This window comes from Lolium perenne, chromosome 3 (assembly GCF_019359855.2).
Source record: "Lolium perenne isolate Kyuss_39 chromosome 3, Kyuss_2.0, whole genome shotgun sequence".
NCBI lineage: Eukaryota > Viridiplantae > Streptophyta > Magnoliopsida > Poales > Poaceae > Lolium > Lolium perenne.
Genome location: NC_067246.2, coordinates 192,166,739 through 192,187,418, shown reverse-complemented (window position 1 = coordinate 192,187,418; position 20,680 = coordinate 192,166,739). Strand labels below are relative to the sequence as shown.

General features: G+C 45.3%; 2 protein-coding genes across 22 annotated transcripts; both read left to right on the top strand.

The window, feature by feature from the left end:
* Positions 1 to 933: 933 nt before the first annotated feature.
* Positions 934 to 7,694, top strand: LOC127342945 (pentatricopeptide repeat-containing protein At1g03100, mitochondrial). Of its 21 annotated transcripts, none has more exons than XM_071828271.1 (6): positions 934 to 3,551; positions 4,236 to 4,339; positions 4,676 to 4,961; positions 5,183 to 5,331; positions 6,438 to 6,608; positions 7,259 to 7,694. In XM_071828271.1, the coding sequence occupies exon 1, from the start codon at positions 936 to 938 to the stop codon at positions 3,258 to 3,260; it is 2,325 nt and encodes a 774-aa protein (XP_071684372.1). In that variant the 5' UTR covers positions 934 to 935; the 3' UTR covers positions 3,261 to 3,551; positions 4,236 to 4,339; positions 4,676 to 4,961; positions 5,183 to 5,331; positions 6,438 to 6,608; positions 7,259 to 7,694. The 21 variants fall into 21 exon arrangements, with proteins under 21 accessions (XP_071684372.1, XP_051224931.1, XP_071684371.1 ...); XM_051368971.2 differs by having other exon boundaries at positions 4,236 to 4,366; XM_071828270.1 differs by having other exon boundaries at positions 934 to 3,590.
* Positions 7,695 to 14,542: 6,848 nt separating this feature from the next.
* Positions 14,543 to 16,800, top strand: LOC127342943 (ABC transporter G family member 10). The gene has a single exon (XM_051368964.2). It carries the CDS (start codon positions 14,689 to 14,691, stop codon positions 16,519 to 16,521), a length of 1,833 nt encoding a protein of 610 aa, XP_051224924.1. The 5' UTR covers positions 14,543 to 14,688; the 3' UTR covers positions 16,522 to 16,800.
* The last annotated feature ends 3,880 nt before the right edge of the window (positions 16,801 to 20,680 follow it).

Below are 20,680 nucleotides of genomic sequence, written 5' to 3'. Positions count from 1 at the left end.
TGTAGGATGTTTATTCGGTCATACGCCTCAGATTTCCGTTTGAGTCTGCTGCGGAAACCAGATTATGCTGTGGTTTTCTCTACATTGTCATTTTTTTTCCAGATTAAAATGGGACGGCGAGGATGCGGGTGTAAGTTGGCTCCAGATTTCTTTCTGCCGGAGCAGGCCAATGCAGATGCTCCTATTATCATCACTGTTGAAAGATTCAGTCAGCTTGTTTGGGTATTTGAAAGGCGGAATCTGCGTCCACGTGTACAGATTCTCCGCGGAGGAGCCACGGTGAGATGTTTCTCGGGATGGAGGCCGCGACGGAGGAGAGGGACTGCTGCGCCGGCGCCCGGCGGGCGTTCTCTCCGATTTGTGTGGATCGGCCGCGGCCGCGGGGGAAGAGATGAAGAGGAGCAGTGTGTCTGTACAGCTTCGGGCCGGGCGACAGTACTCAGCAGCAGCAGCAGGAATCTCTCATGGGCTTGGCCCAGATGTCAAGATGCGGCCCACTAGTGCATATCCAGCTAACCGGGCCGGAGATCAGAGCTCTTCCACTTCCAGTTCCAGGGACCGCCGCCGCGCCGCTCCCCTCCGTCGGCCCCCACCAGATCACTGCGCGCCGCTCCCCCCTCCGTCTCCCTCCACCAGGCTACCGCTGCCCTCCACAAGACAACCGCACCCTCAGCCCTCTGGCCCTCTCAAGCACAGCCAGCGAGGCACGGAGGCAAGCAGGCCGGCGGAAGCTCGCCGGTTTAAACCCCCACTTCGCACTCGCAGGCACCCACCCAAGGTACTCTCCTGGTGCCATTGGCGCATTCCCAAAATGGCGAATTTAAGTACTCCGTATCTGTATCCTTGCATTTTATTTAGGTTGCAGCAGCTATCATTTCCTCTTCTCCACATGCGTTGATTTTATCAACTTCCGCTTCTTTGTCCATGGCAGGCAAATGCTTCGTGTTGGAAGAATCTGTACGAGATCGAATTCAGCCCGTGCTGTATTTGCATTCCTTGCGGGTTCTCAACCTTTTGCTAGTCGCGACACCACGTATCGCTTGGGCAGTAAGCTTCTTGGGACTAAGTGCACCGGCGATGAACATATAGGATTCCTGACCCAGAAACCTCGTGTTGGTAGTTGCGGCGCGTGCTTTTCCACTGCTACCGAAACAGTTCTGGTCCAAGCCCGTGACTCGTCTCAGCTAGCGTTGGAGATAGAGAATGCGATCGATCAGAAGAGGTTTGATGATGCGTGGAGGGCATATGAGAAGCATCTTCACATGGACGGGTTCCCAAGGAAGTCTGTTTTGGGTAAGCTCATCACTGGCTTCGCGGTCACCTGTGATGCTCACAGGCTTAACCAGTCATACAATGTGGTCCATCATGTGTCTCGAGACAAGGTTGAATTGTTGGAGAGGGAGCCCCTAATCTACCTATCTCTTATTCTAGCACGTTGCACTCTTCCTCATCTTGCAGTCAATGTTGTGAGGAAGTTAGTAAAGATGGAAACATACCCACCCGTCGCTGCATGGTCTGCAATCGTAGCACACATGTGTCAAACTGCAACCGGTTCATTTCTTGCTGCCGACATGGTAATGGAGATTGGATACCTTTTCCAGAATAATAGAGTTGATCCGCGCAAGAAGAGCAATCGTCCGTTGCTAGCAATGAAACCCAATTCATTTACCTTCAGCATAGTTCTGACAGCATCCCTCTTGTTTGGTACCACTAAAAAGGCGGAACAGCTTCTTGAATTAATGCTCAGGATAGGGGTGAAACCGGAAGCCAGCTTGCTGATTGTCATGGCCCGTATATATGAAAAGAATGGACACAAGGATGAGATTCAGAAGTTGAAGAGGCATGTTGATGAGGCATGTGGTCTAAGTGAATCAGAATTCAGGCAGTACTATGATTGCCTGCTCTCCTGTCATTTAAAATTTGGGGATTTGGATTCTGCTGTGGATATGGTGTTGGATATGCTTAAAAAGGGTAAAAATGCTAAACGGTCACTAGAAGCAGCTAAAGCAGTCCTCGAAGCAGTTGAGAATAACAAAATTTATCTTCCTTATGACATAGCAGGTACTGAAAATCCGGGTTCCCCAAATAAATCTGTGTCTACTGATAGCCAAATGCTGAACTATGTTTCATTCTTCAAAGACAAGAGCTTTGCAAAGCTTGAATTAGAGGCGAGAGAATTACACAAGCTATTATCAGATAAGCTCCAGGAACAGGTTGGACTAGTTAAATCTGAACATGGTATCCTCCATCCAACTGAAACAATGTATGCGAAACTTGTCAAAGCTTTTCTGGAAGCAGATAAGATCAGTGCGTTGGCATCATTTATTGTGAAAGCAAGCAAAGAAGACTATCCAGTGTCTGTTGAGAGCTCTTTTGTTGTCCAAGTAATAAGTGCATGTATTTCTGTTGGGTTATTAGAGCAAGCACATGATCTTCTTGACGAGATGAGATTTTCTGGAATTAGGGTTGGTTCTTCCATTTATTCGTCGCTCCTAAAAGCCTACTGCAAGGAGGGCCATCATGAAGATGATATAACTGCACTTCTGAAGGATGCTGATCAAGCAGGAATTCAGTTGGACTCAAGCTGCTATGAACATTTGATACAATCCAGGGCACATCGCAATAACACCACAGGTGCTCTCCATCTTTTTAATGAGATGAAGAACTCAAACATTCAAAGATCTGGTCACAGGGAGTTTGAGATGTTAGTACAAAGCTGTGATAACAGTGAAGCTGCTTTGACGACTAAGCTAGTAGAAGAAGTCAGAAGTGGCCATACGGTTAATCATGCTATTCATGACTGGAATAATGTTATACATTTCTTCTGTAAGAAGAGATTAATGCATGATGCTCACAAAGCACTGAGCAAGATGCGTGTTTTAGGCCACATGCCAAATGCACAAACTTTCCATTCTTTAGTAACTGGTTATGCTGCTGTTGGTGGAAAATATGTGGAGGTGACGGACTTGTGGGGTGAAATGAAAGTTCTGGCGAACTCCAACTCAATGAAATTTGATCAAGAACTATTGGACTCTCTGTTGTATTGCTTTGTGAGAGGTGGTTTCTTTCTTCGAGCAATGGAAGTTATAGAATTGATGGAAAAATGCAAGATGTTTATAGATAAATACAAGTACAAGTCCCTGTGGCTTAAATATCACAGAACATTGTACAAAGGTAAAGCTCCCAAGGTGCAAACAGAAGCTCAATTGATAAGGAGAGAAGCAGCATTACATTTCAAGAGATGGATTGGGTTGACATGAGAGTGAGATTCTATGAGCACTTCTAAAGTTAACCACAGAGCATCCCCAATTATCAACTTGTGCAGGGGAAGAGGAACACTACGGCCAACGGGAGCTGAGACACTTCCGACGGAATTGGTTATCTTAGATCACCTACAAGTATACAGTTGGTGCTGCACTTTTATCCCATTTTTCCAATAGCGAGCTCCTCTTAAGTGGCTTGGCTTGTATTGACATTTTGCTGAAGCTCCCACTGAACATGTGCGCCAAGTTGTTAAATGTTAGACAAACAGGCTTTCTGATTTTTAGAAGGTGGAACATTGCACTGCGATGCGAGCTTTAAACTACTATGTGCGATGGTGCCCTCAGAATGTGCTTATGACTTACTATTTGGCATTTCTTTTCTCAGTTTCACTTACTGCATTTCTAGCGTGCATATTTTTCTACTCTAGATCATACTATAGGGTAAGAATTATATAAAGTCAAATCCTTTTAACTTATTCTTTTCATCACTTGTTTTAGCGATGCTCTTTACCTATAAGCTTTTCCCTCTTGTTTTCTCTGTCCCCGTTTACTAATAACTGACAAGTCTATTTATATGTATTATGATAGGAAATTGGTTGAAAACATTGAATTATACATACTCAGTTCACAATATAAATAGCTTAGGACATTGACACGTCTTCAAAGTAACACTTCGGTGGTAATTTTTCAAAACATATGTTGTTTCATAAAAGTAGTTATATAATATGGAATTTATTTCATGACAATTGTAGTAATATCAATTTGATATTGTATAATAATTGACACAGATTCTATAACTGCTTATAAATCATGCCATGTTCTCTGAATCTAGTAAACAAATCATGCCATGTTCTCTGAATCTACTAAATGGGGTGTACAGTTTATCATCCCCATCATTATTTGTACACCCTGTTCATTTTGGTGTGTTTGTGATGACATTTAAGAATAAGCCCCCTGCCTATGCTTTTGCAGGATGGTGTGATGAAGAAACTAGAAAGTTTTTCAAGCATTCTTCAGTCATTTGTGTTTTTTCACCTTGATATGCCAGCAGTAAGCTGAGTATTTTCAAACAACAGGCAAGTTCTGGCAGTAGGATTCCTAAGGTATTTTGTTTAATTTTTTAATAAACTGCAAGCAGTGCTTAGCTAATTAAGAATTACTCATGTTTCCCCTTTTAGCAAGTAAATATTTACCATGATATGTTGGTGCCATATGGATAGTAAATGTGCACCTAAGCTGACAGATAGCTTTATTCAAATAAAATCAGGACACGACAGTTATGTTGAGAAAAAAATAAGCATTATCCCATTATTATGAATATCCTTCGTATTCTAGCATCATGTGTGTTCTTGTAGCATGTTAATCTCATTGAGTTTTAATTTTCTAGCATCATGTGTGTTCCCTTGATGCAGGCAAGTGCGAATGGACCAAGACAACTTTGGTATGATTTGCACTGTAAGAATGATGGACCAGCTGCCTATGATGTCTTTTTTTTTAGCATCGCTAGAGAAAGGTATCCAAGTTCCACGATCGATTTAGGAAAGTATCTCGTTGAAAAGATGATGCTCTATTAAAGCTGGAGCATATCTCATGGATACTCAGCCCTTCGGCTAATGTTCCAAATGATCATGTTAGTTTGCGGGTTTCAAAAGAACAAGATTCTGAAAATTGACATGTTCAGGTCTTAGCACTATTCTTGTAAGTTCTGCTTATGGTAACAATTGTGAATTCTAGTCACTTGGAGCGGAACAGGCACACACACATAATGCAGAGAAACCAGAGAGAACATAGATTTAATTTTCTCTTTCTGCTTTCATGCTTTTGTTGCTGATTTTTCTGTTGTGTAAATTAAACATTGACGTTTAATGTTATGACATGCTTTACACAAGCTGGAATTTTGATCCCTTGGGATGCTTCAGGTGCTAACAATCTGATACCGATGGAATTGGCCCTCAAAATTGCAAGCAAGATTAGAGTTGGCGAACAATTTACAGTTTATGTAGTCATACCAATGTGTCCTGAAGGAGTCCCTATCACAGCCTCTATGCAAGAAATTCTTTACTTTTAGGTAAGCTCTATTATGTAAAACGGTAAAACCATTATAACGGCTATTAGGAAACCCCAAATCTGGGGTTTATCAAGAAATGGATATCCAATCTAAGATTTATTGATACATGGAAATCTTATTCTGCCTTGCAACTTCAATCTCTGCTCTTTGAGCAGATCTTCCACTCGAGTGCACATTGGCATATTCCCTGATGTACACTTTTTTGTTTGTTTTTAATACAAAAATACTCTTCCTATGCTCACAAATGTCCTTACAGCCTGAAAGTCGCAGAAATGTAATAATGCTAATTGTACTCAAATAATAATATCCATACAGGCCTACCATACCATAAAGAGCTTCTGACTTGCCCCTTTGTAAACTTTCATTGTCCGTGCCACTGAAAGCAGATAATATTTGTACTAAAATCAAAGGAAGATGATACAGTAAATTTAAATTTTACATGCACATATACTGAATCAGGATTTGGGGCCTGGGAATGCTACACCGGGGAACACTTCTACATATTTTTTAAGGGAGGGGTACCTCTGGGATCCCACTATTTATGATATCGGACTACAGAACTCAAACTGCTGCTCACAGAAGCAGTTTGAAAGGTCTTATCAGAAAAGAAAGACACAATCTGGCACATCTCAAAATGCGAGAATAAAGCACACCTAAGTTCAATATGAAACCAGGGGTTACAACAGCACTAAGGCTTCATATACTTTTCATTAACTAGCAGCACCTGAAATATCCTATAGGAGCCTGGATCCCTTGGCGGCCTCTTTATGAGACAGGGAGGCCATGTTCATATCTATGCTTTTCATCACCCTTCCAACACTCCTCTGTTCTTCAACTAGGAACGTTTCACCCATGATTCATCAAATAAACTCGTAGTTGTCTGCCTGATGGCTGTTGATACTTGATAGTTTTGATGCTTGATTTTGCAAGAGGTTTCAGAGCAATGAACGAGGATTATTTATATTTCGGATGTATTTGGTAGGTTTGTCATTGTGTTTGTGAAGTGTGACGTGGATTGTGTGACAGCTTACTTGTACACTTGAATAAAGTATTTTCACCTTCATGGAAAAGCCAAAATATTAATGGTTTATTCTTTTATCTCACAGGCTCAGACAATGGAGATGATGTATAGAGTAATTGCACAAGAGCTCAAGGCCATGAATATTGAGAATGCAAAGCTTCAAGATTACTTGAACTTCTACTGTCTTGGCAATCGGGGAGAACCATCAACAAATGGTAGTCCTGACTCAGACAAATCTTCAGATAGAAGTGCAGTGGTAATGTGTTGCTGTGTGTTTCATTCCTTCATAAGAAAGAACATTGTGTGAAATTGACCACTTGTATCAGTGTTAAGCCTACCTGTCAACAGCTTACTTGTCTAACATGCTCCGTGCCTGTGTGGTAAGATTAGTCTTTCCGCCTTAACTAAGAAAAACAAAAAAGATGGTAAGGTCCTAGTGAACGTCATAACATACAGATAGGTAGAGCTATATTTTACAAAGTTGCTTCTTACCTTATAGTACCAAAAGTTGAATTAGCCAACTGTTCTTATATCTGTATCAGTATTAGTTAGTTAACATGCCATTGAGCTTCCATCACTTTAACCTACTCTTGTTGTCTGAACAAGAGTGAATATATGACTAAAGATTAGGTAAATATGATTCATCATGAATTCATGAGCACAGTTCCAGCCGTTCCTTAAAAAAATCATATGAACTTCAATTCCCCCTCTTCAAATTCATAGGGCCTGGCTAGAAAATATCGGCGGTTCATGATCTATGTTCATGCAAAAGGGTTGATCTATGAAATCTGCTGAACTTCCTTGAATTTCTCCTTTTCCAGGTTAGCAGAGAAGGCTTGGGTAAAAATATTGATAGGGTTCCGGTTTTTAGCTAATTTGGTGCATATTTCCATATTTTGCTTGCAGGTTGTCAGGATCCTCCAGCTAGTCTGGACAACTACAAGCAGCACTCTACTGGAACCAGCGGCTAGGATGGAAGAGGACCAGAGGAGAAGCATCGGACGGCCAGAAGTGTGTATGGACTGAGTCAAGACAATCGCTATCTGTAATCTCTGTTTTAATCGTTAAGTCACTCTTAATTGTACTAAACAATGCTTAGGCGCCTTTCCTTATCGTGTGGTCGGAGGAGCTATTCAGTCTATCTCACCTCACCTGCATGCATTATCCTCTCACCCAGTGCAGCTGCATAAACCCTTGCCTGCAAGTTTGTACTTCATGCAACTGAAGGCTGGAATGTACATCACCTCCTGACCTGGCTGCCATGGCTTGTAAGAATGCGTGTAAGCAACACCTCAAGTCCTCAACTTGCGAGAGCCTAGCCAGCTCCCTGTTTGGGCCGTTCTCCTTGAATGAATTAAGGTGTACGGTGTACCTTGTTAGTCTTTCTTCTAACATCTCTCGCACACGAAATGCCTCTTATCTTTTCAGAACCCGTCTTCCCATTAAGCTTGAGAGGTGATGAGAAATAATGCCGACGTGGTCGGTGGTTCTTGTGAGAAGCCCCGCTAGCTGTGAAACCACAGTTCGATCCGGAGCTTGTCTAAACGCCGGTTCTGACCAATTGCGACTGTGCAACTAACTGCAGCTGCTCGTCACAGTTACAAACTTGCAGGCAATGGTTTATGCAGCTGCACCGGTGCTCCTGCTACACTACATCCTACTTGTGGACAGAGGTTTTATTTTTTTGTCATGCCACCGGTGGTCAGGATTTTTTTTCTGTGTGGAAAGAGACCATGGTTCCTGCATGTGTGTACTACTCATAATATGCTCCTGCTACTGTCAGTCTGCCTCTACATCCTACTGCAATGCATTTTTATTTTTGGGCAGGTTTCTTTTGTCATGCCAATGCTGGTCAGGATTCAGGATCTTCAGGGCGCAGTACATTTGCATGATCAGTGTGCGTTTGGTGTTGACTAGCAAAGGTATACGTGTCTGGATAGTGGGGCCAACATGCTCATGTCATTCTTTGGCCATTTTATCATCATGGCCAATGTCCTGTACTTGTGCCACTCTCTGATGGGCGGATGACCCGTTTTCCATGTAAAACTGGGAGACAAGGCCTGCTCGATGCGTTGTGCTGCCGATTGCCATGATATTCTTTTTGGAAGAGAAATCATGGCTACGGTCTGGTCTCTCGTGACGATCTGCCGAGACCAGCTAAAGCAACGAGTACTGCCCATGCAAAAGCGAAATCATTTGCCCGTGGCCGGTGGCCCCGACTCTCATGACGCTGTTAGCAAAGGACGTCAAAGGCCAAACTATGCGTATCTTCGGAAAACCCCCAATATTCAGATATAAGGCCATCTCCACCAGCCCGACACATTTCGAATCCAAAATGTGTTTGTTTTGATTTATTTGCGTCGGCTGCAAACACGAAAATAGGTGTCTGGCCACATTTATTTGTTTGAGTCGAGGTAGTCCAGCATCCCGACGCATTTTGGTCCGGACAGCCCATTTAGATTTATTTCAGCTTACTTTCAACACAACCTCCTTATATGTATAAGAAACAATATTGTTGCAATCAAATAAATTTAAGTAACTTTATAGTTTCATTACATCCAAATAAACGACATAGTTCACATGCAATGTAGTGCAAGAAGATAAAGAACATAGTTTACAATTAAACAGATAAAAATAAGATGGAATGACTACTCCACATTCTCCTCATGGCCTACCAATGCTCACCGATGCATATTCGCCTCAAGAGATCGTGAATGTGGATATCACGGAGCTCAACGTGAATATGAAAGAACTCTTTAAACGATTGAAGCCCTAGGCTGCAGCTCAACCAGCTCGCCCTAAAGTTGCCATCCTTGGTAATGGAGGTTATCAATACACTCTTGCTCAATGATCGTATTGTGCATGATCACACAACATATCATCACCTCTCACATGGTTTCACATGGTCTGAAGGTTCCATGTTCTAGCAAGGTGACGAATAATAGCCCACAGAGTTTGGAGCACATCAAATGCCCATTCTACATCTTTCCTGGATCCTCTTAGTTTTCTTTGTTTGAGGATCATGAATCGTCTCACTATTATTGCCCAGCTAGGATATATGCCACCAGCTAGATAATATGGTTTATCGCATGCATTACCATTGATCCCGTAGTAACCCACTAGAGCATTGCCTTCAACAAGCTTGGAGAATACCGAAGAGCGATGGAGCACGTTGATGTCGTAGTGGGAACCGGTCATGCCAAAGAAGAAAGAGTGTCAAATCCACAGATCATGTGATGCAACTGCCTCCACCTGCCATGCAAATGGACAGTTCTTCCACTCTCAGTGCATGCAATATATGCTACCGATCATCCCCAGAAATCCTCTTACCTCGTTAATCGACAATAGTCGGGCAGTGTCGACAACATTTGGCTCTCTCAAATAAACCTCGCCGAACACCGCAACCACGACTCAGTATAACTTGTACATCGCGTCAAGGAAGGTGGTCTCACTCATTCGTAAGGCAGGTGGTCTCACTCATTCGCAAGTACTCATCGATGACCGATACTCAATATGCAAGCATAGGAATAGTTGCGGAACACTTTTGGAAAGAGGTGAAGCCTAGCTTACCAGTGGCACCGGGTTTGCATCTAAAGTAGGGTTTATAGTCCCTGATGCCTCATAGAATAGTCATGAACAAGTCTCTTAACATCTGAAAAGGGCTCCGGAACAGGTTCACCGTGCAGACCGGCTTCGTGGGGAGGAAGTAGTCCCACTGGAGTCGGTAGTGGCCAACTCTCGATTGTGCGCCGCATTGGCCATGCAAGTCCTCATCGAACCCGTGCTCGCCGGCTTCTGCCGCTTAGTGCGGTCATGGCTGAGGGAGGTCGCGACATTCATGAACTCAAAAGAGCCATCCGACTCCTTATCCGACAAGTTGTCCATAACGGTGTTGAACAAAACCTCGATTGACTTGTTGAGGTCCATCTGCGACCAACAAGGATGAATCAATGGCCAATCCTCAAACGGTAAGGCAAATGGTCTAGGTTTTCAGATCTCAAGATCAGCATCGCAATTGGTTGAACATGTCTTGGGCGTCGATGCCGGCGCGGGAGTCCGAGCAGACGGGTGACAGGCAGGGTCCGGAAACGATGCCGACAAGTGCTCTCCAGGGCGCTGGCACCAATCACGGCCTCCAACGAGCTGCTGCCTGACATACATTTCCGACAATGGCGAGGGGGCGAGGCAGGTGAGAGCGTCACTCTAGGGTTGCAAGGGATGGAGGGGCACGATTTGGTGTCTATTACATTCGGTGTCCCTGGCGGGCGGGCTCCTTGGTTAGTTGAGGGGTACACATGCGGGCTTGTGTCCCGCGCCGAGATATTTCATGTCTAAATTTAATTAGTGAATGCAAATTTAAGCCGTGAATATATGCATTGATGTGAACAAGCATGTCACTTTGCACGCGCGGACCAAAATGAATACGTTTGATCTGTTTACGTCTGACCGTTGGAGATGCTCTAAGTACAATAGCTGCCTACTACGGAGTACTTTGTACCAGTCAGTAGTACTTAGTGGCCATATGATGTGGTGATTTTCAGAGGGTATATGATTTGCTGGCAATCTAGGAGCAGTAGCTACACCTTTCACTTGTAATTTAGCCCTGAACCTGTACGGCTGGCTGTGGCTAGGCAGATGGAGCCATGGCAGTGTGAGCGAGAGGCGAGCCAACTCCGACCAACCGGATGTGCCCTGCGCGGTCAATGGTGCCGCTCATCAGAAAATCTCTGCACCGCGCCGCACTCCTCCTCCTCCTCACACCTCTGCACTGCACGGAGGGGAGGAGGTTTCGTGCACCGGGCTGCTGCCTCACCCTGTGCCTGCATCGCAAGCCAAAGACCAACAACCCCAGGTAGAGTAGATCAAATCCGACCGGCCGGGCGTTAATTAGGTCACCAATGGAAACCCGCGTCACCTTCCTGGGCATCTACGACCTTGGTCAGAGTGACATTTGCCTGCGCGCCATGTGAAATGTTTTCCTTCTTCAATATACTCCATATGAAATGTATGTTGGGAGCTGACGGTGACATACCCAGGAGGAAATCAACCAACAGTCGGATTCAGAGACCCATGCATTGTTTAACCATTGCACCCGATCGAGTACACCAGAGGAATGTACATTTAGTAAACTTTTGACGGCCAGAACATTTTCAAACCGAGTCAAAGGATGAGATGTAGTGTCAATATATGCTGAGTGGCGTTTCTGAATTCGTTCGTCAGTACATAATCTAAACTTTGTGCTGCTAGTTTAGAACATTGCATGATGGTGATCTGTGGGAAATCGGTCGAACTGTTATACAAGGACTATAGGAACCCACACAAATATAAATAGAAGATGAGTGTTACCATCAGCCATACTAAAATGTAATTATTACATCCGGCCCCTGCATAACTAGAAAAGAAACAGTCGGCTAAAGTAAAAAAAAAGTGAAATACATGTAGTCATGAAAAAAAAATATTGCCTATGGTGATGGAGGACCAATCTGTAGATCACGCTGTCGACCATATTTGATTAAACAAATCCCTCGCCGTGCCCTTCAACAATTTAGCCACCTCCGTAAATAGGTCTTAATTCTGCACAAGTTGTAGAAACGACCGTGAATGGAGCAAACTGGTGCACCGATAGATAACCTGCATTATTAGAGAAAAATCCTTTAAAATCTAATCATTTCTACGTAGACAACGCGAACAAATAATAACAAATACTCACACCCTAATAAAAATTATAAACTTGTGATCAATACCATGTAACCAATTGCCAAATATATTCCACACTATGTGATGAATACAATCCAGAAGCTACTTGGGTGACTCACCATGTACATCAAGAAAATTTCCAAAGAAAGAATAAGCGTTTGTTGGTTGTCTTATCATGATGACAAATTGTGTATTTTGTACTTCTGTGTCAATTATGTTTTATAAGGTATTCTTTGGTGGGAGGGGAGGGGGATTACTCCTCTATGAAGACCACACGCAAATATTTTTTTTATCCTTAGTGGTTTCTTCCTCTTTCAAAAAAAAAATCAACCGGCACCTTTTAAACCAATGCTCTATAAGCACATACATGGAGTCCACAAAGAATGTACCACTCTTGTGTAGATTCCACCAAAATTCGTCGCCCCCTTGCGATAGTTGGACTATTTTCAACCAATGTAGCAAAGCATTCAATGATGCAAGTGTGTGGCCAATGTCCCAGTGATGACTTTAATACTGTAGCAATGATATCAATTTTGTGAGGGACAATATTGTATAGAGCATTGGAGATTATTGTTACTGGAGTGCAATATTTCCCAGCCGCTTATCCTCCGAAAATGTAATTTTCTAGCCATCCTCAGTTATAAATGGTTCAAATTGGTAGTAGTATTTCTCGGTCGCCATTAGATCAACCCACAAATGCGAGTCTAGGGTTTTCAAAGGACTTGACAGAAACATGTTACGGTGTATTTGTATAAGTATTTTCTTTGAAAGGAATATTATAAGGGAAGCCCATATGGTGATTTTTTTAAAAAAAAATCGATAAAAGATGCTTTATTACTTTGAGAAGCAATTACATCCAGCCTCTGCATAACCATGATGTACACAGCCGTTTAAATATCTGAAGTCACAAGATAAAAAAGACTAGGCGAAATACATATCGAAGCGATGAATCATATAACGCCTAAGGTGTGGGTGGGGCTGCAATCCGTAGACTATGCTGCCACCCATGTAGGGAAAAAGTATCCCTCACCGTAGCCTCCAACCGTGTACAAACCTCCGTAAATAGGTCTCGGTTCTCCACTCGCTGAAGAGGTAACCACGAAACGGAGAATACCTGTACATCTGTAGATGATCTGCAACAAAGAACAATTTTTATCGTTAAAAATCTTGTCGTTTCTACTTAACCAAAGCGCCCAGATGACTGCTAGCGCCCCCACCCTAAGAAGCAACTTAAACCTTGAATGATATCGTGAAGCCAATTGCCAAAGACATTGGCCACACTAGTCGGGGGATACAGGGTAGACGCTACTTGGATGACTGACCATATAGATCTCGCAAAATGGTCAAAATAACGATAACCAAAATCTTCGTCCCTAAGGATTTAAACCTGGGTGGCTGGGTTGTACATCCACTTCCCTGACCAAATGAGATAGACTCGCTTCTTATATTCATACCAGTATTGATAAACTTAGGCCCCGTTTGAAACAGAGTAAAATCGTACCCACTCCAATCAATATTATGTGGCACAACTAATATGGATCAGAGGGAATATGAATTTTGAATGGATAATATTTATATAGAAATTTTTCTATGGTGTCATTTATAACAAATGATAGGAATCCTACATTCCTTTTAAATTCCTATGGATGAGCTATTTGATAGAAAAATTGGAGGAAACTAACATGAGGTGAGCTCACCTCATGTTTTAATCTCCTCGTGCCTACAATTTCTGTGTTTTTTGTGCCTGAAGTCTAAATGACACTTTTAAGTGTGTAACTAGTTTTCAGTCGACTGAGAACAAAGTTAGTTTAGTTCTCAGTGACATGACGTCATCAAATTTTAGTTGAAACTCACCATTATCACGAACTGCGAAACAAATCTAACAGTCTAGATGCATTTTTCCCCTAGTTGCAACCTTACTTGGAACTGAAAAAGTTCGGTTGCAGCCTAACTTGCAACCGAAAAAAATCTCAATTGCAATCTAACTTACGACTCAAGTACATGAATCATGATGCAAATATGATGGTGTAGGCTCAAGTGAGAACTAAGTTAGTTCTGATGAGAACTAACAAAACCCAATTTTAAATTTTTCATGATTTTTGTTTATGCAGGAATTCAAGGTATATGGTATCCAAATTTCTGTATTTTCCCTATTCCTATGATTTGAGACCCGGCAAACAAACTCCCCTCACGTACGGCATTTGAACATGTGAGCAGTGAGCGAGGAACAGAGAGAGAAAAATAGTGAGATGAGTTGAACAGTCCCGGTTCGCCAAGCTTGCAAGCTTGGGCGTTAAGCCCAGAACCGGCACGACCGCCGCATCCACAAGCAAGCCTGTCAGTGCAACACAAGCGCGCACCGCACCGGAGCAAACAAAACCCTCAAAAACTCCCGTGCGGTGGCACCAAACTGACGCCGTCGCAATCGCAATCCTCTTGTTGTTAAGAGAGCGCGCGAAACCACAGAGCAAGCAAGATCAATACAAATACTACAAAGGGTGACTACATAAGAGGGGAGAGGTTGGTGTGGTTAGCTCAACTCTTCTCACCGCTCCTGACTGTCCTGCGAGTTGTAACACTGATTCTCTCCTACTACTTGCTGGGTCGACGATCTTGGAAACCCTTATAGCTAGGGATCGATGGCGTCTCCGAGGGAGACGGTGGTGACGCCGGCGATGTCGCTGGAGAAGAACGGCAGCGGCCGACGGAGGCCCAGGTACCGGATCGAGACCAGGGCGCTGTCCTACGTCCTCCCCGCGCGCCGCGTCGGGGTGTCGTCCTTCCTGCTGGGCGGCAAGGGAGGAGGAGGGTCTGGGGAGCGGCTGCTGCTCCGGAGCGTCACCTGCGAGGCGCCCCCGGGGGAGGTGGTGGCGATCGTGGGGCCGAGCGGCGCGGGCAAGACCACGCTGCTCTCCGTGCTGGCCGGGTCGGCGGACCCGGCCAGGGTGGTCTCCGGCGCCGTGCTCGTCAACGGCTGCCCCATGGACGCCGCGCGCTTCCGCCGGGCCTCCGGACACGTGCCGCAGGACGACGCGCTCTTCCCCATGCTCACCGTCGAGGAGTCGCTCACCTACAGCGCGCGCCTCAGGCTGCGCGCCGCGCCGGGCGCCGCCGTGGCGCGGGCGCGGGAGCTCATGGCCGAGCTCGGGCTCAGCCACGTCGCGGGGTCGAGGGTCGCCAGCGTGTCGGGAGGGGAGCGGAGGCGGGTCTCCATCGGCGTCGACCTCGTGCACGACCCCGCCGTGCTGCTGCTCGACGAGCCCACCTCCGGCCTCGACTCCGGCTCCGCGCTCCACATTGTGAGGATGCTCAGGGACATGGCCACCGTGCACGGCAAGACCGTCGTGCTCACCATCCACCAGCCCGGATTCCGCATCCTCGAGCTGCTCGACCGCGTCGTCCTCCTCGCCGACGGCGTCGTCCGGCACCACGGCTCCCTGCCCTTCCTCGACGCCCGCCTCGCCGCCTCCGGCCACTCCATCCCCGCCCACGTCAACATCCTCGAGTACGCCATGGAGACCATCGACACCCTCAAGCCGGACGTCGTCGTCGCCACCGCCATCACGTACCAGGAGGCCGCCGGGCCGGCGCCCGCGTCGTCCTGCTCGTCCGCGCGCCGCGCCGCGTACGCCAACTCGGCGGCGGCCGAGGTGTGCATCCTCTCGGGGCGGTTCGTCAAGACGGTGCTGCGGACGCCGCAGCTCTTCGCGGCGCGGATGGTGCAGTCGGCGGTCGTCGGCGTGTTCCTCGGCACCATCTTCCTGGGCACCACCGACCTGCAGTCCCGCCTGGGCTTCTTCGCATTCAACCTCACCTTCGTGCTCTCCTCCACCACCGAGGGCCTCCCGGTCTTCCTCCAGGAGCGCCGCATCCTGGAGCGGGAGACCTCCCGGGGAGCCTACCGCGTCTCCTCCTACGTCGCCTCCAACGCCGCCGTCTTCCTCCCGTTCCTCCTCGCCGCCGCGATCCTCTACGCGACGCCGGTCTACTGGCTCGTCGGCCTCGCGCGCGACCCAGCCAGCTTCGCCTACTTCGCCCTCGTCATCTGGCTCGTCATGCTCACCGCAAACTCCTTCACCGCATGCCTCAGCGCGCTGGCGCCCAACTACATCGTCGGCAACTCCCTCATCGCCGGCTTCATCGGCTGCTTCTTCCTCTTCTCCGGCTACTTCGTGGCCAGCAAGGACATCCCGCAGTACTGGGTGTTCATGCATTACATCAGCCTCTTCAAGTACCCCTTCGAGGCGCTCGTCGTCAACGAGTACGGCGGCGCCCGCGGCGGCCAGAAGTGCCTCGCCGAGGCCCCCGGCGGCGGCATCTGCGTCCTGGATGGCACGATGCTGCTGCGGCAGCAGGGGATGCGGGAGGGCATGAGGTGGAGCAACCTCGGAGTCATGCTCGGCTTCGTCGTCGGCTACAGGGTGCTCTGCTTCGTCTTCCTCTGGTACAGGTGCCACCGCATGAGGAGGTGAGGAGGCGCGTGATGAGACGGCAAAGCATGCCATTGCCATTGCCGTTTGGCATTTGCATGCATGCAAACTGTAATTGGTTATCCAAATTCCATCTTTTTTCAATTTTTTTGCTGTGATTTTTCTGAGACATTTTAGTCTTGGATTCGATTAGGTCCATCAGATTATTATATGTATACATATACATTGGGCAAGATATTGATCAAGTTCATATTCCAGTTGATGTTATTCTGGTGTATCAACAATGAAATCCATGGATTATGCTAACATATAGAAATAAAGTCGGTGATCATTTTCTGAAGAAAAAAAATGATGATCAGGAAGTTCCTGTCACTTATTGTTTGTGTTTTAAAAAGTGGTTACCTTTTTGGCCGTGTTTCTTCCCAACTCTGAGGGAAATCTTTTGCTTGTGGCCAAGAGGTAGCTGAGAAAAGCAAGACCAAATCGCCAGTCATATGAGGTGAGACCGTGATGAAAAGTACGGGCAGCAGGTCGGGAACATGCCTAATCTATATCTGTCTTGGCGAGAAAACTGTTCGATCAAATGTCCAGATGTTAATTGACAGGAGTCCAATTTCGTTGGTAGTTTGTTCGCTCAGCGAAGGCGACAGACACGAAAATAAACCGGACTCATCTCTCCAAATAATGGTATTTTACTCCTACCGATTTCTCACGTTGAATTAGGATCGGTTACTCCGTAATAAGAACATGAAAAATAGTTTGTTGAATATATAAATACAATGCCTAGTCTGTTTCTATCAGTTCAGACTTTGGTTTAATTGGCTAGTGTAGCAATCTTTCATGATATCAGAGCCAAGATATCTCAAATTTAAGTCTCTGTTCACGCAATTTTTTTAAAAAAAAAATGAAAAAAGATTCGTTTAGAGTTTTTGCCCATCCAAATGATTAAAAAATGTCAAAAAAGGGTATAATATGGTGAGACGGGCTATAGTGTGTAGATCAAGGAATGGATTGGTGAGAGTGGTGATTCTCCCTTGCACATGACGTGCCGTGCACAAAAACATTACATCTCGTTGCAAATCATTACCTTTTAAATTTTGGAAACACAATAAAACTTAATGTTATTTGTAACACAGATCACAGCGCATGAAACAAAGTAAATCGAACGGTAACCAAGACATTTCTGATTGATTGGTGATGATCACCCTTGTGGATCGTTTCTATGCCACCGCTACCATCACCAATCGATACGCGTATTGAAGCTTTTGACATGCGGCTTGGCTCCAAGGGAGAAAACCGAAGGACATTGCGCCATCTATCTTCGCAATCTCTGAGCGCGGAAACTTCGCAGTGCACAAGAACATCAACCAAGATTTTTGGATAGCCAAAATCAAGACCAATGAAAGCATCCCAATTAACGACCTTACTGAGTTGGACAAGAGTTAATGTGGTGCAACTCATCAAGGGCATTGAGAAAGAAATCACATGGAAATTCACCGATTTGGGATCTTACCCGTCGGCTTAAGGCTCAGTTTGGGCTCTGCCAAAGTGCAAGCACTTCGCTTGGCTTATTCTCCAAAACCATGTTTGGACGGATGACTGCCTCGAAAAGCATGGATGGTGGGTGCTAATCACTTGGGTTCAATCATGCAGGGAGAGTGATTATTTTTTAGCTGCCGAGCTTTGCTCGGGATTGTAACAAACTTTAAACTTTCTTATTAATGAATGAATGGAGCAAAGCTTTTGCACCCTTTGACAAAAACAAAGGAGATTTGGGTATTAAAAATCTGAGAAGGCAAAATATCAGTCCCTTGTGTAAATGGACATGGAAATTGGAGACACAAAAAAGTTTATTGCAAGATATTGTAAATGCTAAATACCTCAGAACTAAGACAATTACTTATGTTAAACTTAGAATGTCTGATTCACCTAGTTGGAAAGCTATCCTAGGTGTGAGAGAGCATTATCTAGCTGGTAGACAAGTGAATGTGGGGTGTAGGGAAAGATCCTATTGCAGAGATTGTTCCTTTATGTGATGTTTCCTGAGCTTTTTTAGATTTTCCATGAAAATGAGTACTCTGAAAATTGCAGTGTAGAAAAAATTTGTGCTTGATTTTAGATGAAATTTGGTGGGTGCCTCAGCAATAGAATTAGGTTACTAATATAGTAATATCTCGACAAATGTTAGTCTATCTGATTAGTCTGATACTGTTTATTGGTCCCTTGGCAAAAGTTGAAGCTTTAGTACCAAACCTATGTATCAATGCCTCAAGAAAAATCTTGATGGTGCTCACTATTGGTCCCTTAGCGGAAGTTTCTACTATCTCACACCTAGAAAAAAGAAAGAATATTTCGCGCTACAAAAGGAAGTGTGAGAGGAAATAAAGGTTTCATAGTTTGTAGACCTATGGACATGGCTTCCTTCACTCCTGCATACTACGCACAGTTCTTTGGGTTAACATCGTTTCGATGAAGCCCCTATCGTGGGATGCTTGGGCGCCTCCTAAATGGAAGCTTTTTTTTTTGTATGGTTGGTCATTCTGAACCGGCTTTGAGCTGCTGCTGGCCTGGAACACCCGGGTTGAATGAATTGTGGAGTGTGCTTGCTATGCAAGCAAACACAAGAATCTGCAGTGCACCTCCTTTCTCCACTGCCTCTTCTCCGCTCACAAGAGAAGAGAGGTAGGATCGATCTCGGTGTTCCTCCAAAATTATTGTGAAACTAGCACATATATTTACTCCAAATGGCACCAAATAGAATTTTTTTCTCAGGAGTTCAATTCTCCAAAATTCCTACGCTCTTCTGTTGTTTGTTTCTAATAATAGGTCCTTATTATTTTTCCTGCAAAATTGAATGTTCTTTTCTAGTACTCTACATACTCCTCCAATTAGTACAGTAGTGTACATATAGAATAGGATATATACCATCGTACTGGTTCGGTTGAACAAAAGCTGATGCATGATCAAAGGCATGATCGATTTACTGACAAGATTAGGATCGGGCTGGCTCTGAGATGCCCTACTGGTTACTTTTATCCTTGCCTCCGCGCACTTGAAGAAAGACGCTCCATGTCAGTGCCACTGCGCCAGTCGTTTTTGACGAAAAGTAGCCATCACCGGAGTCGGCAGGAGATCCGGAGACCGGAGCGACCGAGTGGCCGGCCGTTCACAGCCCATTTCGTCTCCTACTCCTGGCGCCAGTGACAAAGCTAGGCAGCCATTGGGTGCTTCCATCACTGAATCTGGATGTACGAGCGAGATATTTCGATCGATCGCCGTCCCTCTCGGAGAATGAGTCCTCGACCGACGGTGTTGGATAGGCAGCTTTGCGGCGGCCGGTGTCCGCCACTACGAGGCGTGCTGCGCATAGGCAAATCAGGTCGGCATGTGCGTGCATGCATGCATACGCGCACCGCAGGTCGGCGGCGGCGCGGCGGCGCCAGGGTGGGGATAGATTGTGAAATGTGTGTGTTGGGCACCCGAGTCGATCCGAGTTCAGCGATTGGCCTCCGCTAATTCGCACATCCAATCGGTGCTCTCGAGTGAGGTATTGTGGTGGACTGGTGGTAGTATGTTCATGTGATCTAAGTGAGCAATGATGCAACAATGGAAAAGTACGCATGCCTACTTCATCATCATCATACTCGACGATCCCATTGGCCGGTTCCTTTTCTTTACCGTGTATATCCGATTCCCACACAATTATGGGTGCTTCAGATCGAACATTGCAGCCCGGATTACGGTACATGCCTATGCAGGTCAAAAGTTATCCTAGGGAAATGGAGATTAAGCTGTGTGCGCACTCGTCGAAAAGGACATGTCGTCGATGCATGTTGCTTTGTGTAAAACGGTTAGTTGGGTACATAGGCTTGAATGCTTGATGATGTGCAACTCACTCAGAGTGGTGTTTTGGCACATGAGAGCATATACTCTCTGTATTTTGAAACGCACGTTAGACATTTAAAAAAAAAAAATTGGAACGAAAAATTCGCACGTACATCTTCATGTGTTACATGCTCACAAAGTCGTTTCATGAAAAATCGACTTGGCATGTGGCGTGTGTAAAAAAGACAAAATTCAATGCTAAAAAACAAGCCTTTCAGAAGATAAATTTTCTCTTTTTGCATAGACCACAAAATTATTGGTTCGTCGTGAAACTTGACGAACTCACATATATTGTGGAGATGTACATGTAGAATTT